Here is a 16,150-nt window from a genome sequence, read left to right as displayed (position 1 = left end):
AAGAATTTGGCTATGTCATTGGGTGGAGTTTTTGTCTGTACCTCACTGACACACAAGTCTAAGCAAAGCTAAATCACATGTGAGACTTTCAGGCTAGTCTGTACTGCTAAATATTTGATTCAGTACATTATTTTTGTCATATAATATATGACTTAAAAAATGGTTGTGTTTCATATTTAGTGCTATGCAAATGAATTTAAATCTTTTATTCCTGTTGCTAGTTTACTCAATTTCATTTATTTATTTCACTTTAAAAAAAAAAATTAAAGTCTAGAAAACACGTAATTCAGGAAAATAAATTACACTCTCTCTCTTAATAAAGCAGTTTGAGCAAAGTTATTAAATAAGTTGGCTTGTCTCTACAAAACACAAATTCCAGACAGACATTCTAAAGTGGGGGGTTAAAAAAAGCAGGAAGAAGTGTAGCAGGAACACAATAGTGCTCAAGTTAAATAGCACAGAACTGATGAAAACACAGTAGTAGATGAAAATCAGCAGGAGTCACAGCACCATGATAAATAAGACTTTAGTGGCTTCTAAGGAGTCTCCTCCTACTTCATATACAATCTCCCCAGGTCTTTTATTCCAACCCATTAGAAAGCATTTCCATTCAGGCTTTTTTAATATATTCTTTCTTACACCACATTGTGTCACTGCTCTACATCAAACACACAAGGTGACAAGTCTGTTTAATTACATTTTTATGCATATATATACACACATACACTTTTTTATATAAAAGCACACCAGCAAGATATGGCACTAAGGTGAAGCTGTGAAATATTTCAAAGTAATGGCTAAGGCTGCTATAAATATTCCCTGGTAATTTTACTGTAGATTTCCATCTTCATCCTGAAATCAGTTAATTTGAATATTATAACACCAACCAAAGTCGTTCCCCTTTGAAAGGTTTATTGGTTGGGCAATACCAACTTGCAGGTACTTTGTCACATAAAATACAGCACAGTGTATTAAAATCAGTTCATCAGTGTCAGTTAAGTAAACCTCACTCAAACTCTGGAGTTTACATCAAGTTTTAATTTGCATTAAATTCTCTGTTCAGTCTGATTAAAGCATCATTCTTTTTAGCCCTTGCAATCAGTAACACCTACCTTTCTAAAAATTAATTTACACACTACAGATGATCTAGGAGAATTGCTGCCCTAATTTAAATGAAATTTGAAGTATTTTAAGCATTGCAGCACAAAAGAGGAACTACAGAGCAAAGCAGTTAGTGCCTTCATTACACAGCTTTGGGGGATTACCTGTGACAGCATCAGCAGGCTCTCAAAGAGCAGGATTCCAGCACAGGGTCTCTTATTCTCCACTCTCAAGTAACATTATCGCAATCAAGTCTACTCTGGAAATTCTTCCAAATAACCTTGGGTTGGCAACAAATTGTGATACTGTCACTATTGCCAGTTTCCTAATAGCTTACATCTGTTTTGACAAGTGCTGCTTTGGGCTCAGGTAGAGTTAAATCTCTTCACAGTAGCTGGGCTGGGGCTGTGTTTTGGGATTTGTGCTGAAAACAATGTTGATAATGGGATGTTGATAATACAGGGATGATTTGGTTATTGCTGAGCACGTGACTGGGAATCTCTTTCCTCAACACCCCAAACTCATTCACTTACTGTTTCTATCTCTTCTAATCATAAATGAACCAATGTACCAATAGATGTTTTTCAGGGTTTTTTTTTTTCAGTTCAGGAATACTGTATCAACTAAATCACACTCATTTTAATGCTCCATCATTCCTTGAAAATAAATCATGCTTCAAAGATGTTCCAACCTCTTCCTATTAAATCACAATTATCCACACACCTACTGTTATTTACTACAGCTTCTTATAATGAACCAAGTACTGAGGGCAAATTTATTGAACTCGAGAGGGGTTCAAAGCATGGAATTTGGTTTACCCCACTTCCAGAGAAGCCCCCACAACCAGGGTCACTTAGTCAGTACTGAGACAGCCATAGATGTGTAGAATCTTGTAGAAGAATCTCTAGTGTGTCCAGGGTCACTAGGAAGACTATGACATAGACATATCAGCTGGAAGAACTTCCATCCCTTTTGAACTCTTACAAAAATACAGCAATGCACTTGCCATTTGTAATTTTAAAGTGAGGATAAAACACTTTAAGAAATTAACTGCAACTGTAGTTCAGCTGTTTAAAATTAAAATTGTTTTAGTGCCTTTGAAACTTATCTGGTACCTGAAATTTATTACTGTTCATTTTACAGTTCAGATCACTCCCTACCATAAACCACCTCTAATTGCATTTCAAAATAATTTCACAGATTTATTATCTGTAGAGAAGGACCAGCCTTGGAATCCTCTTTCCTAAACAGAAAACCTTGATCCAAATTTTCTGATGCAGCTCAATCTTCCCTGAGTGTCTCTTTCCATATCTCAATTATCTTTCAGTTCTGGCAGGCTTCCTGCTTCTGTGTGAAGTTATTATTTTTCATGAGTTGAGCAAGTTACACTTCAAAATCTTTTCTGGGCTTATGTCTTTATTTGTAATATTTATAATCTTGTTTCCTCTAATCTAAATATGAAAAACAGGGGAAAAAAAAAAAAAAAAAAGAAGAGCAGCATTATGACAAATGGCACGAGAAATGGCAAACAGAGGGGAGAAATGGTGAGCAACCAGCTCAAACTGAAATGAGCTGAAGCTCTCAACAACTCTGGCTACAGCTCTGAAAACATGGGAAAATCAGAAAGTCACAGCAAGGCTTGAACAAGAGAACAGGAGGCAGTGAGGTGAACAGAGTGACAAGCTGCTCCAGTAGCCCCTCAAGAAAAGATGCCATTTTAAATCATTCCATGATCTCTGTGGGGAGGTATAACCCACCAAGTGCCTATGCAGCTTCATTCATTTTCCCAGGTTTGGATGGAAATTCAGGACAATGTTACAATTTTAAGTAAAGATCCTCAGAAACTGAGTCTGATCCTTACTGCTGCTTGGCAGGAGGGCTACAAAGGATTGAAGTCACTTCCACATTTACTTATGGTCTTTCAGGAGCCCAGCTTAATATTCTTTCTTATTTTCCATACTTCTACATAGCAATTTGAAATTTAAATGACACCCAGGGAATGCATATGCAATCTGTTCTATAAATAAAAACGTCTAAAATACTGCATAATTTCCTCTTTCAAACTGCAAGTTCGAAAGACATATTTTAAGAGTTGTAAGACACCACGTCTGACATCATCAAATTATGCTCAGTCCAGGCTTAACCATAATTTCTGAAATTAAACAAGGTTTGGGGTTTCTTTCTTAGATCAAGCTCATCACTTCTTTGCAAAAGGCAAAACCCTGCCAGCTGACATCTCACCCACCACCTGAGCACAGTGGGCTTGAAAGAAAAGGGTTCTGAAAATGCTCTCAGATTAATGGTGTGAAGTCCCTCAGTTACCAAGAAGCCCAAGCTTTCAAGGCATCAGTGTGGCCTGGCCAGTCAACACTGACAAGTCCATCCCAACTCATCTACAGGATGAGGGAAACTGAAATAGCATTCAGCAGAAATTTTGGCAGAAATTCTTCATTAATGACAATGATCTCAGTATAGGCTGGGAATAAACATCTTTCAGTAGTATCCAATGATTTAAGAAACAACCACACAGAGGAAGGACAGAAAGGTAAACCAGGATATTCTGGGAAGTTCTCTCCATCACCTACTGTCAGCTCAAGAATAAACACCTACAAAGCCCTGGTCAACAGATGACAAAGTACTTCTGTATGTTTAATGCAGAATCATCATAGAGTCAGTAGTTCCGTTCATTAAGTACATGACAGAGCAATTGAGAGCTCAGATGTGAAGGCTGTCACCTCACCAGAAGACAACAAAACAGACAAACCTTGAGGATCTTTAAGGAATTAGCCCACAGAAAAAAAAAAAAAAAAGGAATTGAATACTCGTCGTTTCATCCCATGCTATGCACGGTGGGTGAGAAAAGGTCATCTCAGCGCATCAAGATCCCTGCCACCAGAAGCAAACAGCAGGAATCCTGAAATCCTGCTGAATTTCTGAAAGAACATGAGCTCTGGGATAGTTCTGGGCTGAGGGATAGTTCTGATCTGCTCAAGCTGAAGAGAAACACGTTTTGCCTTGATCCACAAATGCAGGAAGGAATTAGGTTCTGAACATACCCAGAAAGAAGATTAAAACACAAACAATGTTAAATGTTGGGGTCCAAAGCAAGAACTCAACTTCAGTTTTTCATAGAAGAGGAAAGAAGGAGAAAATAGGAAGCAGGAGAATGCCAAGAATGATGATGAGAAGCACAGGAGAGGGATTACCCCCATCATGGCTCCAGAACTGGCTCACAGAGTGCCATGGGGAGATATCCCTGGGTGCCACAGGGCTTTCCCTGGGGTTCCTCCCAGAGCTGCCCAGCCAGGGAGCAGAGCCAGGACAGCAGCACCAGCAGGGTGGAGCAGCCTCATAGAAGCAGCCAGGACAGCAAGGAGAGCAAAGACTCCAGCACTTTGTGCACCTGACAAGTTTTTGGCAGGTTGGGCACTTGCTTAGAAAGGGTTTTGTGAGTGGCAACCTCACATTCACCTCACAGCAGCTACACATCACTGATTCACTGGTGAACATCATCTCTGCTCCCCTAAAATCCATTGGCTGCTCCTCGGTATCCAGGTCAAGTTTGCCGGATGTACCCAAAGTTTACTGCTCCCTTCCCCAACCTATCAACTACAAGGTCTATCAATGATCTTCAAACAGGGTGGCCCATTTTCTAAAAGAAAGCAGTTCAAAGCTTTCACTGTCAAACCTCAAATCTTCCAAGAGGCAATGGAGAAACATTCCCAATTTTGTACTCATTCACCACATGACTGCCTGCTGAGTGGACAGTCACATTTCCTTAGTAGCTGTCTCCAAATAGTTCTGTGTTTAGAGAGGCCCTAACACCTGAGCCAACTCAGAATTATTTGCTCTCAATACAAGTCACAGCCCTTTTAAGGAGTATGAATATTGTCAGTGAAGAGCCACAGCAAAATAATGGTGGTTTTTTCCAAATATCTGACATTACTCAATTCAAATTCACTGAGCTGTACACACCGTTTTGTTTCAAAAAGCATTATGCAAAAGATAGGTTCAATTCCAAGCAACTTTGCAACTGCACATTTTAATTCTTATTTAAAGAAAGTGATTCTTAAGGGCTTGTTACCATTAAAACATAATAGCTTGAGATTAGAGGTTTTACACAGAATTTAGTACCTCTTTTTGCTTAGCAGAAGACTGCATTTTACATATTTATGTAACTAAATAGCTATATTTTAAATCAAACTTTTAGCTTCCATGTTGTTGAAGTAGTGACTGACATCTCCCATTTACATGATGATACTCTTTATTTAGATTTGCCAGGCTGCATGGTTGAAGATTCAAGTAAATTCAAGTAAACATAGACAAGCTGTATTTTAAAATGCGTCATTCTATTGAAACATTAAATTTTGTTTTAAACACACACCAGTTTTAACTATGCATTTGTGTTCCATTAACAGAAGCACAAGTTTCTAATTAATAAATCTAGATTTCATTGGAACAAATAAATCTCATTAGCTGAATTTCTACTTGGAGAACAATTTTTTTTTTCCTCTTCCTGAAGTCCTGGTATCCCAGCTTTGACTGAATGTGTAAATGAATAGAATTAGGTTTAAAAACTAGAAAATGTTCCTTTTCTGTGTCTAGAGGCAGCTAATCCTGAGAGAAAAGGGGTTAGAAGGTCAAGTTCCAGAGCTAAATGTTTAGCTGGTAACTTCCTCTCAGCTAGAGAGTTTTCACTTCTATTTATTCTAATTTTAAAAATGATCTGCAAACTACCCAAACTTTAAATACAAGAATAGGATTTAGCAGGTAATGAGTAATAAGCTTTAAAAATATGAAGTTTATTTAGGAAAGAACACATTCAAGTGAAAAATGAAAAGAGCTTTCAAAGGAGCTTTTTTCAAAGGAGCTTTTTTCAAAGGAGCTTTCCTCCATCCTTAGTAACTGGTGATTATCTATGCACCATAGAAAAACAGTAAAATCTGAGCATTCTTGTACTCCAATACCACTACATTATTTCTATTTTCTAATTAAACAATTATTTCAACTCTTCAAAACAATTCTTCAAAACAATTACTTCAACTTAACATTAACAAAATGTTAAGGATTAACATTTATAACAGGATTAAGAAAACTTGGACATTTCAGTCATGTGACATCAGAGAAGAATATTAATGACACCTTTTTACCAGTTTATAAGGGAACAGTTCACAGTAAGTAAAATAACCTAATCCTCTTCCTTCAACTGTCTTGCTTTTGTTCTTTACTACAATTCAAGATTGAAGGAGGTTTGTTGGTTTATTTTTTCCTAATATTCCAATATTTTTAGAAGAACTATAAATTTAAAGTAACTTTCTGTGCTAAATGATGCTGCTCTTGCACAACATCAGCTTGGGCTTGATGGTCTTGAGGCCTTTTGCAGCCATAATGATTCTATGGGCACACAGTATCAATCTCAGAAGAGTTACCAAAAAAAATTACATGCCAGAAATACATTTCTGGCACTGTCATCCACACTTTGGCTCCTTGGAACAGCACTCACCTTGTCTGAGCAAAAGCTTATCAATAAAAGACATCAAACAGCAAGTTCTATTTTGGATGCATTCAGGAGAGAAGGAAAAATATTCACTGTTTTTCAAATACATGGGAGAATATTGTTTGATTTTTTCAAAGGCACAAAACATCACACTTATCCTAGGCCTTATGAAACTGGAAGCTTTACTCAGACATACAAAGGCTGAAGGCAAAGAACATGGAAGTTTCTTGTCTTTAAGAGTTCAACCTTTTTAGGATTAAGGATTAACAGTATCACATGTGGAAATGCAGAGTTGAAGAGTTTAAAACTTGTCTTCAGCACAACTTTCCATACACATCAACAAAGCTTCACTGTAAGCCCTGGAAAATCCAAGGACCTTTTGACAGAAAATGAGATCTACAGGCAGAAAGCAAATTTATTGCAGTTTGTCAGCTCCTCTCCTTCCTGCAACACTGATTTGAGCCACTAAACAGAAGCAATAAAGCAGGCAAATACCTGAAGTTTGCCAACAAAGTTCCTTGCTGCAGGAGTCTCTAAGGGGAGACTTTTGGCCATAATTGAAGGAAGAAAAAAAAGAAAAACAAAAACAAACAAAAAAACAACCTAAACTTTTTCATTTCCATCCTCTTTATCATAAACAAAGGAGTAACTGGAAAAAAATGCATTTTTTTACCTAGCTTACTGAGAAGCAAAACCAATTCTAAAAATATCTCTCAACACTCATTAAGATCATTAGTCTCATTAAGCTGGGTGATAAACAAGTCAGTATGGAATATTTTTCCTAAGAAACATAATATAAAATAAGAGTTGTCACTTTTGGCTTTTCCAGGTGATTCTGTAAATGTTACAGAACACAGCTACCCCACAGAAGGACACATCATTCCCACACATCATCCAAACACATCATTCCCATTTCTGAAAATCATCCACAGACACATTCATTGCATTCTCAACCTTTGACAAATTAAATCCTGTTAACATTTATTGCTGAATTAAAAAAAAAAATAAGACAGAAACTGCAGAAATGTAGAGGAACTTAAGGCCACTTAAACACTGTTTAACTTGAGTCCATCACATTCTAAGAGTTAGAAACACAGAACAGTTTGGGTTGGAAAGGATCTTAAAGATCATCTAATTTCAACTCTCTGTTGACTGACTACCATCAACAACCCACGCAGGCATACGCAAAATTCCCCAACTTCCATGTTCTCCATTCCTTCCCTAATTAATTGTATTTCAAAACAGAGTCAGATTATTTGACTGTGGGTCAGAAGTGCAAAAATCTGCTTCTTTAAAAAGTTCTACCTTGGTCAGAAAGGAAATCCAGCATGGTTTGGAGCAGGAAGGAGAGATGTCTGACACACAGGGCGGGATTACCCATCCTCCTGGAAGCATAGACGAGTTCATGGAGCAAACGCATCTGCACTGCAGCCCATCCCCTGTGAGTTCCTGGGAAAAATGCAGGTATTTAATGTATTTTAGAGATGGAAGTCATCACAAACACATTGATTTTGGTTTTCTTCATATGCTAAGCAGTAATTTTATGGCAATTCTGTCAATCACCCAATGGTTGTTACAAAACCCAAATCTTGTACTCAACACAAAATTAGGATTGCTGTATTTGCTTGACTGTCTAAACATGAAATCAAGTTTTGTTTTATGTACTTGTCTATCAACTAATAAATGTATAATTAAAATTCTGAAGATGAAGTTAACACTTCCCAAAAAACAAAATTATATACAAAACCTTTAAAGCTTATATTTTTTTTTTAATTCCCTGGACAATGCATATGAGATTTCATACAGAAACTGAAATCACAAAATCACAGAATGGTTTGGATTGGAAAGGACCTTAAAGATCATCTATTTCCAACTCCCTGCCATAGGCAGGGGCACCTTCCCACTGAACAGGTTGTTCCAAGCCCCATCCACCCTGGCTTTGGACACTTCCAGGGATGGGGCAGCCACAGCTTCTCAGGGCAACCTGTGCAGGGTCCTCACCACTCACAGTAAAGAATTTCCTCCTAATACCCTTTCAGTTTGAAGCCATTCCCCCACGTCCTGACCCCATGCTCTCGTAAAAAAGAAACAAAAAACACCAACCTAAAAATTCTTAACTCTCTTTAAAGACCAAGCAATATAAAATTAATAAAATAAAACTTTAGAACACAAGGCACACATCCTGATTTCCAGTCTTTAAGTTTCAGACTATGAATTACTTCATATTTGCGGAGTAACTGTGGAAAGAATAAATAGATCATCATAGCATAACCTTCCTTTCAGAGACATAATATGCAGCACTCTCCATGAAGTTTAACCTGCTTTTAGTAGTAAGCAACAGCAATAATTTTTAAATAACAGATATTTCAAGATGTGCAATACTTCATAAACTTCAACAGCCTTCCTTCTAATATCACGCATCAGCATTTGGCAAACTGTTTTAGGAATATTTACTGCAACCAAACCTTGAGAGTTTATATTTTGAAAGTCTCATTATTTTTCATGTGTGAAATGTCATTTCTATCTTAGAGTTTGCAGTGATCTTTCCATATGTCTCTAAAAGAGCCATTTAGGGGATAAAAAATGAGACAACGCACTTCAGTGTAACATGAAGGTAAGGTAAAAATGAAAGATAAACACCAATCATGTCCTTTTTTTGCTTTTCTAATTATAATTTCTTGCAGAACTTCTACAACTTCTTCTCCCAATGCAGTCCCACCCCAGGCCACAGCACATTTTTCCCAGCACATTCCCTCTTCCTAGATTCTTAGCATCTTTCCACCCAGTCCATGTGGCATTTGCTACCTCCTATCACATATAATTTGACTGCCAAATCACAAGTTTTAAAAAATCCCAACACTAACCATCCACAAATACAGCTCAGCCCAGCCCATCACTTCCTGCTCCTCTCCTGCAGCTACAACATTTAAGGAACGGTCCCCAGAACTGCTGCTGTATAACACAATGCAAGGTTTTGGAAAGGTTTACTCAAAAGCAACTGCCAAGCAGCATTTTAACTGTCTCTGATCTCATTTGCGGGAATATGTGACATATTTGACCCTATTTAATATATTATAGGTATCTATGCACGTCTATATACAAAAACATGTAAAAGGATTTTTAATCTTTCTTTATAAGATCAAACAGCTACAAAACCAAAACAAATAAAATTTCTCATGGAACAGCTGAAGGCACTTTAATTGAAAAAATAATCCAAAATAATATATGACGTTTTTATGTACTGAGAAGCATATTATCAAAACAAAGACTTTTTTGAAAAACATAAAAAACTAAGTGTTCATAAATAACACATAATTACTTCCAGCAAACAGGGAACCACAGCAACACATCCAGCAGTGGTTTGCAGGAATTTGAAATTATTGGAACAACACTAAGAAAAAGTGAAGGTACAGTGTTAAACAACTGCTTTATCTGCTGCAATTAGTTTCAGATTAGCAAATAATTTAGGTCCAGTATGAAATCTCTCAAGGAAATTATTATGGAAAAGCAGCTAAGTGCCTAACTGTGGTAATCCACACTGACCTTTGCTGAAGTCTTGAGGGTCCAGGGAGAGGCTGTAGCCAGGCAGAGTCTCCAGCAGCAGTTTGTAGCAGGCCCTCCAGCCGGGCTCAGGGATGCTGGGGGCCGCGCACTGCATGGCCGCGATGCGCTTGAAAAACGCCGATTTTCGGTGGAAACCAATGCGCTCGTACAGCTCCGACAGGATGCTGTAACGCTGGATCTTCTCCTCTTCTGAGAGCTGCAGTTTGAAGGGAAAATATAAAAGGACTGGTTTTTATCAAAGATTTAAAGTGCTGAGTTTTAAAAAACTAACAGGAGGAAAAACACGGTGGCAGACATTGGCGCTGCAGAAGGCCAGGGATTTGCACTCAGCCAGGCATGACAGCTTCTGCAGCCAAGAAAACTTAAGCTTGGTTCAACTGTTAACAAAAGCTGCAAAGATGAAGTTCTGCAGCTTCAACTTTATTTGTCAGTGGTACTAACAAGTAAATAGTCAAAACAGTCAGTAACAGCTAAACAGCTCCACATTGTATGGAAGATACTTAACATGATATTCATGTGAGTGCAAAAATATATCGCTTCCAAGATTCATTGATTCACTAGGATTTTCATCCCTTGAAGATAAAATCTAATCTTGAAATCTCAGGCTATGAAAGCAAGAAACTACTGTCTCAATTTTTATGTCTCTAATCTTGTAAACCACAAATTTTTCATTCCATGAAATTGTACTGTGATTTATACACTGTGAGACTGAATCACAGAATCATAAAATGGTTTGGATTGGAAGGGACCTTAAACATCATCTTGTTCCAACCTCCTGTCATGGGCAGGAATGTCTTTTTCTAGACCAGGTGGCTCCAAGCCCCATCCAACCTGGCCTTGAACATTCCCAGGAATTCCCAACCACAGCTCCTCTGGCAAACCTGTGCCAGGGTCTCACCGCTGCCTTGCACAAAGCAAGTTTTGCAGGGTAGCAGTGAGTTCAATGGGAGCTTGTCCCAACAAGGTAAAAAATAATGTTAAAGTAGAAAAATGTCGCAGAAATGACACAGACCCAAATTTCTTCACTAAGTCAAGTACAGGAACAGCCTGCCCAGGGACGTGGTGGAGCCACTATCCCTGAAGGGCTTTAAAAGATGTGTAGATGTGGCACTTGGGGACATGGTTTAGTGCTGAGCTTGGCAGTGCTGAGTTAATGGCTGTTCTTGAGGTCTATTCCAACCTAAACAACCCCATGATATATTTGCACACTGCCAAAAAGTGAGGTGGAATTTAGTTAAAGAAAGTCCTGTTAGACTTAAAGTTGAAACCAACTTGATAAGGAACTACCACCATGTGCTTTTTTAGCTTATCAGTGTATTGGCCAAAGTCCCAGGTAACTTAATTCTTTTTGCCTCTGGCCTGAATGATAATCTTGCCTTGGAGTCAGCCAGCCACGAAGAAACTGCCACAGAAACTCTGGATGATTCTCACTCTGTGTTCCAGCAGCCAGCAGTGCAGACCAATGCTGACACCTAGTGCACAGGATCTGGCACAATCAAAAGCAATAGAATGTACTTTAAATTACTCTAAAGCTGCCAACACCTTTTGCAAAAGTGTTTCAAGCGACACAAATTTCACCTAAAAATAGCCCTAAAGGACAGAAACAGTAACTCGTTCTTCGGAAGTATCAAATCACTGTGCTCAACTTCAAACGCTTAAAAGCTTGGACAGTCAAGGGAAGCTGATCACCACACTGGCTGGCTTTTACAAAAATGATTAGGAATTAGAAGCTCTCTTGTAAGCAGGTTCAAAATGTCTTTTAGCCGCTTAAATCCTGATATAATTACAAAAAGTAGTTTGTTCTCACAAGTCACTTCTAATTTTGGACATAGGGGTATGAGACACATCAAAGAGCAGTTTTCAGAGGGCACCACGACCTTATCTGACAGTTCAAATCTTTGTACTTCAGGATACGAAGAAATCCACAGAGTAGCAAAGCATTTTGGAAAGTTTCAGACAATTTTGAAAGCTGAAGTTGCTATTTTTTTCAGAACTGACCACAGAAGACTGGATGCTAAAGAACCACCTATCCCTAAGAAAGACCAAGCCCTGTATCAAGAGTTGTGAAAAAAGGTGATTGCACCAGGGTGAAAACTTTCAGAAACCAATGCAGCTGGACAAAACAGAAAACACAAAAGGAAAACAGAGAAAAAAATTGGAGAAGTTATCAGAGTTCCCAAAGACAATCACTCAGAAAGAACACAAGGTCTCATACTGAAGTTACCTATTTATGCCATCTTTAACAGGTTAGAACAATAAAAATATAGCAGTAAAGTTGAAAAGGGCAGAAGCACATGATCAGGAAATAAAGCAAAAGAAACTTCAATAAAAAAAACATATCAAAAGCTATTCCTTAAACACAAATACTGACAATGTTCACTAAATTCTTTAAGATGAGAAACTAAATTCATTAAGATAATAAAAGACAGGGTCGTGCACTGTCAGGAGCACTGTCTACCTAAATAGCATAATTGGAACAACTATGAGAGAGGCAGCAGATTCCCAGGAAGTTTTATTTTCATCATATCTAAGTTTTTACCAGTGTTACATAACTTGTTGCTTAATGGTTGTCCCCAAAGATACTCAAGTATTTTCCTCAGCTGCAGGAAACTGTTTTTCAATCACCACAAAAACAGCAAAACTGCATTTTCCTGAGCACAGTTAGTTATGTGTTACCATCCAGGAACTTTAAAGAAGAAAAAAATGAGAAAAAACCCACACAGATACTCCAAGTAATTAATTCTGGGAAGATTGCAGCAGGCCATTCTGCAACATCTACAAACATCTTTCCTGACCTCACAAATTTATAAAAGCCTGTAAAGTGGCTGTAAAATAGTCATCACCTGAAGCCCAGCATCATTTCCACCTGGTTAATTTTTATTTAACTGCTTTACCAGACAACTGCACCTGGAAAGGCTGCAAGTCACTATCCAGGTAATAGAGCCAGTTTTTTTTCTCAGGCTTGTTTCAAGTCAGGCTTTCAAAGAATACAGCTTTTTATTTGTTTTTTAATTATTCCTTACTATATTAAAATTTTATAATCTCACATTCTCTGTAATTATATTTTACCATTTCTTCCTCATAACTGGATGCAAAGTCTTATTACTCTGCAGCTCATCAGAAAATACCAACTACATGATATTACTAGACTAAGTATGAAATTGAATTTATGGGTAGGAACTAGTTTTCCTGTTTATAAGTCTTACACTTGAACCTGTGAGGTGTTTTTTCTGCTGCAGAATATTGGTTGTGCTGATGTTCTATTTACCTGCAAATGAAAAGCACTGTCCTACAGTTTATTCCCTCAGCTATCACAAGATGACTCCTTCCCTGAGTTAGTCCAAATTATTAATAATAACTCTTATTTGTTTCCATGTTTTATACAGTAAATATTAAAAAGCTAGAAATACAATTCCCAGCCATACCTCTCTTTACAGAAAATGCATTTCCCAGCCCTGGGGAATGCCCTGGAAAGATCATCCTACTGTTATTTCACATTATGCCAAGTTGCTCCCCAGCCACGCAGAGATCCCACTCTGTTCTGGTTGCAGGTTCACTGCAGCTTAGATCAGGGCATGTTTTTCATATTGCCAAGCTTTGTGTTTCTGTGTTTTTAGGCAATACATATCAACTACTGAAGAGGCAAGTACTTTACCATTCACTGGGTGTTGGGGGTTAGGATTTTTGCTTCTGATTCTTTCTCTCACGGAATTTTGTCCCATCTGATAAGACCAGATGTTACTCATGTTGGTAAGCGACAATAACGACCAGTACTTAAGAGTGACCAAAGAAATGGCCAAATCAGGGAAGGGTGGAGCTGGCTCCTCTCTTACCTTGGGTTTTGTTTTTGAGAAGGGCAAAAATACCAAGAGATTTTTTTTCCCCATGTCTTTGCCTGAAAACTCCTGATTTTCAGAGTTATAATAATTTGGAGGGAAGGGGGTCACATTTTCTATTCTGAGGGAGGTTCCCGCCTTCCTTATCAGACACCTGTGTTTCAAACCAAGACGTTGGGTCTTACAGTTTTCCTCTGATAAAAAGTAAAAGTTGCAGTATCAGTGGTGTTAGGGAGAACAGGGTCTTCTCTTAATGGCAGTAATTGCTTCCAGAAAAAGAAACAACAATAATATTGGAGTTTGTAGGCAACAAGAATAATGGCACCAGAACAAGAGGATGGGTAAACAACAACAACAATGGGTGCAGAACTGCCAGAAAAAAACAGGTTACAGAATTAAAGAGAAGGCCTTTAGTACCACAAGGATTGTGGCAATTAAGGCGCTCTGTAACAAGACTGATGATTTTTTTAACAGCTTCTCAATTAATTATTGTCTCATTTACGCTTTGTTAGAAAATTGATTCCAGAGAAAGTATGAAAAGAAAGAAAGTATTCTATCTCCCTCATAAATCTGCTGTCCCTGTCTGGGCTTAATAAGGTCAATGGTGTGGACTTAAACTGTTCATCTTCCCAAGATGTAATGACCAAAAACCAGTAAGAAACCTAACAGCTTTTTGTTAGTTCTTTCAACCACAGCAATCTCTCTGTGAGCCACGACACCAAGCGTGAGACACTGCTCAAGTGTTAATGTTATTTTGTGGTGATACTGAGCACTTTCCATACAGTTCCAAACACTGATTTCCCCCCTGAATTCCTTTTTGATTTGGCTTAATTAAGACTTTGCACTACACAACAAAAATTTAGTTGATTAAGAACACTAATCAGACTCTTCAGCTCACTCTGCAACGTGCCATTCCTGATTTGCTCAGTTTCATTGCATGAGATGCAATCAAGAAAATTTTAAAAATCCACTACAGAGCAGTCCCAGGCAGCTGTTTTCCCCTAGTACAACATCACAAGAGAACAATGGGATTTTTTCACCTTCACAAGGGAGAAGAAGCAACAGAGTTTAATCTCAAACTAAATCCTCATGTTTTTAGATGAATTCACGATACCTTGTAACCCAGACTCACAGATGTGAAAATCTTCAGAAGTCAAGCTCTAGTCAGAAGGAAGGCAGTGATAAAGAAAATAAACTGGAGTCTCCTGAATCTAACTAACTTCCAGTATATTCTGTCAAATGACAAGACAAAAATAATTGGACTTTCCAACTGACCTGCCGGAGATTGATATAAACTGCATTTTGCAGAAACTCAGAGGCTTCCATGCTCCTCTTCTGCATTGCCAGGACTCTCACAGCCTTCACACAAGCCTCCAGTTCAATCACACCAGCGTTCTTGTACTTGGAGAGGGAGAAAATTAAAATAATATTGAAGTATTGCACCTGTTAGATTTTATAAACATTTCTGCTCAGCACATAAATCAGCTGTCATATCCTCCAAACCCAGCAACTCCTTAATGCTAATGGCCACACTGTTAAATTATTAACATTACACAAGTGAAAGTTAAGGTGTCATCTAAAATACTATTGTGCAAAACAGCTGTTTTCAGCCTCTTCACTCACTGCTCTCACTTTGAGACAGAGCACAGCTTCAGTCTGTGAATTCAGACAAGGAGAAAAACTGGGAATATTGGAACCATTTGGGATAACTTCATATAAATGGATGGTTGTGGGTGCTGCACCTCCAAATAAACTCTACCTTTACAATGCAAATGTTTTTATTACATTACATATTTATTACATTGCATACCTTACATTTTATTACATCCATTTTCTCTTTAGTTAAAACAATATTCCTGATAACAAGAGAATAAGAAACCAATCCAAGTGTTCCAGTACTTGTCTGCAAAACCTTTGTTGTAAATGACTGTTCAGTGATTTAGCTTGCTTCAAGAAGCTAAAGGAGACAATGTAGATGTGCATTGAACTGTTTGTGCTCAGATAACCAACAGGCAATTTTTTAGCCAGACAATCTGATCTGGTGATTTCCTCAAACAACACTGATACTGGATATTTGATTTGGCCCACCTCCTGCTGAATTCTCTTCACGTGTTTATATTTGAAAACTAATGGGAGGAAGAAAGCTCAATAA

The 16,150-nt window shown here is 38.0% G+C and overlaps 1 protein-coding gene across 3 annotated transcripts in view; it reads right to left on the bottom strand.

Annotated features, from left to right (window-relative positions):
- The window catches only part of TRAPPC9 (trafficking protein particle complex subunit 9), a 441,139-nt gene that overhangs the window by 404,344 nt on the left and 20,645 nt on the right, over nt 1–16,150 (bottom strand). For all 3 annotated transcript variants that reach the window (XM_014257635.2, XM_005516888.3, XM_014257640.2), the window contains 3 exons: nt 15,274–15,399; nt 10,142–10,358; nt 7,904–8,047 (listed from right to left, as the gene is read on the bottom strand). In XM_014257635.2, the coding sequence (XP_014113110.1) occupies nt 7,904–8,047; nt 10,142–10,358; nt 15,274–15,399 (487 nt within the window). The remainder of the gene's footprint in view (nt 1–7,903; nt 8,048–10,141; nt 10,359–15,273; nt 15,400–16,150) is intronic.

This window comes from Pseudopodoces humilis, chromosome 1 (assembly GCF_049639895.1).
Source record: "Pseudopodoces humilis isolate 2021_Gansu_Grassland_sample_001 chromosome 1, ASM4963989v1, whole genome shotgun sequence".
NCBI classification, from domain to species: Eukaryota; Metazoa; Chordata; class Aves; order Passeriformes; family Paridae; genus Pseudopodoces; species Pseudopodoces humilis.
The sequence above is the reverse complement of the archived record's forward strand: the minus strand, read 5'-3'. Positions and strand labels throughout refer to the sequence as shown.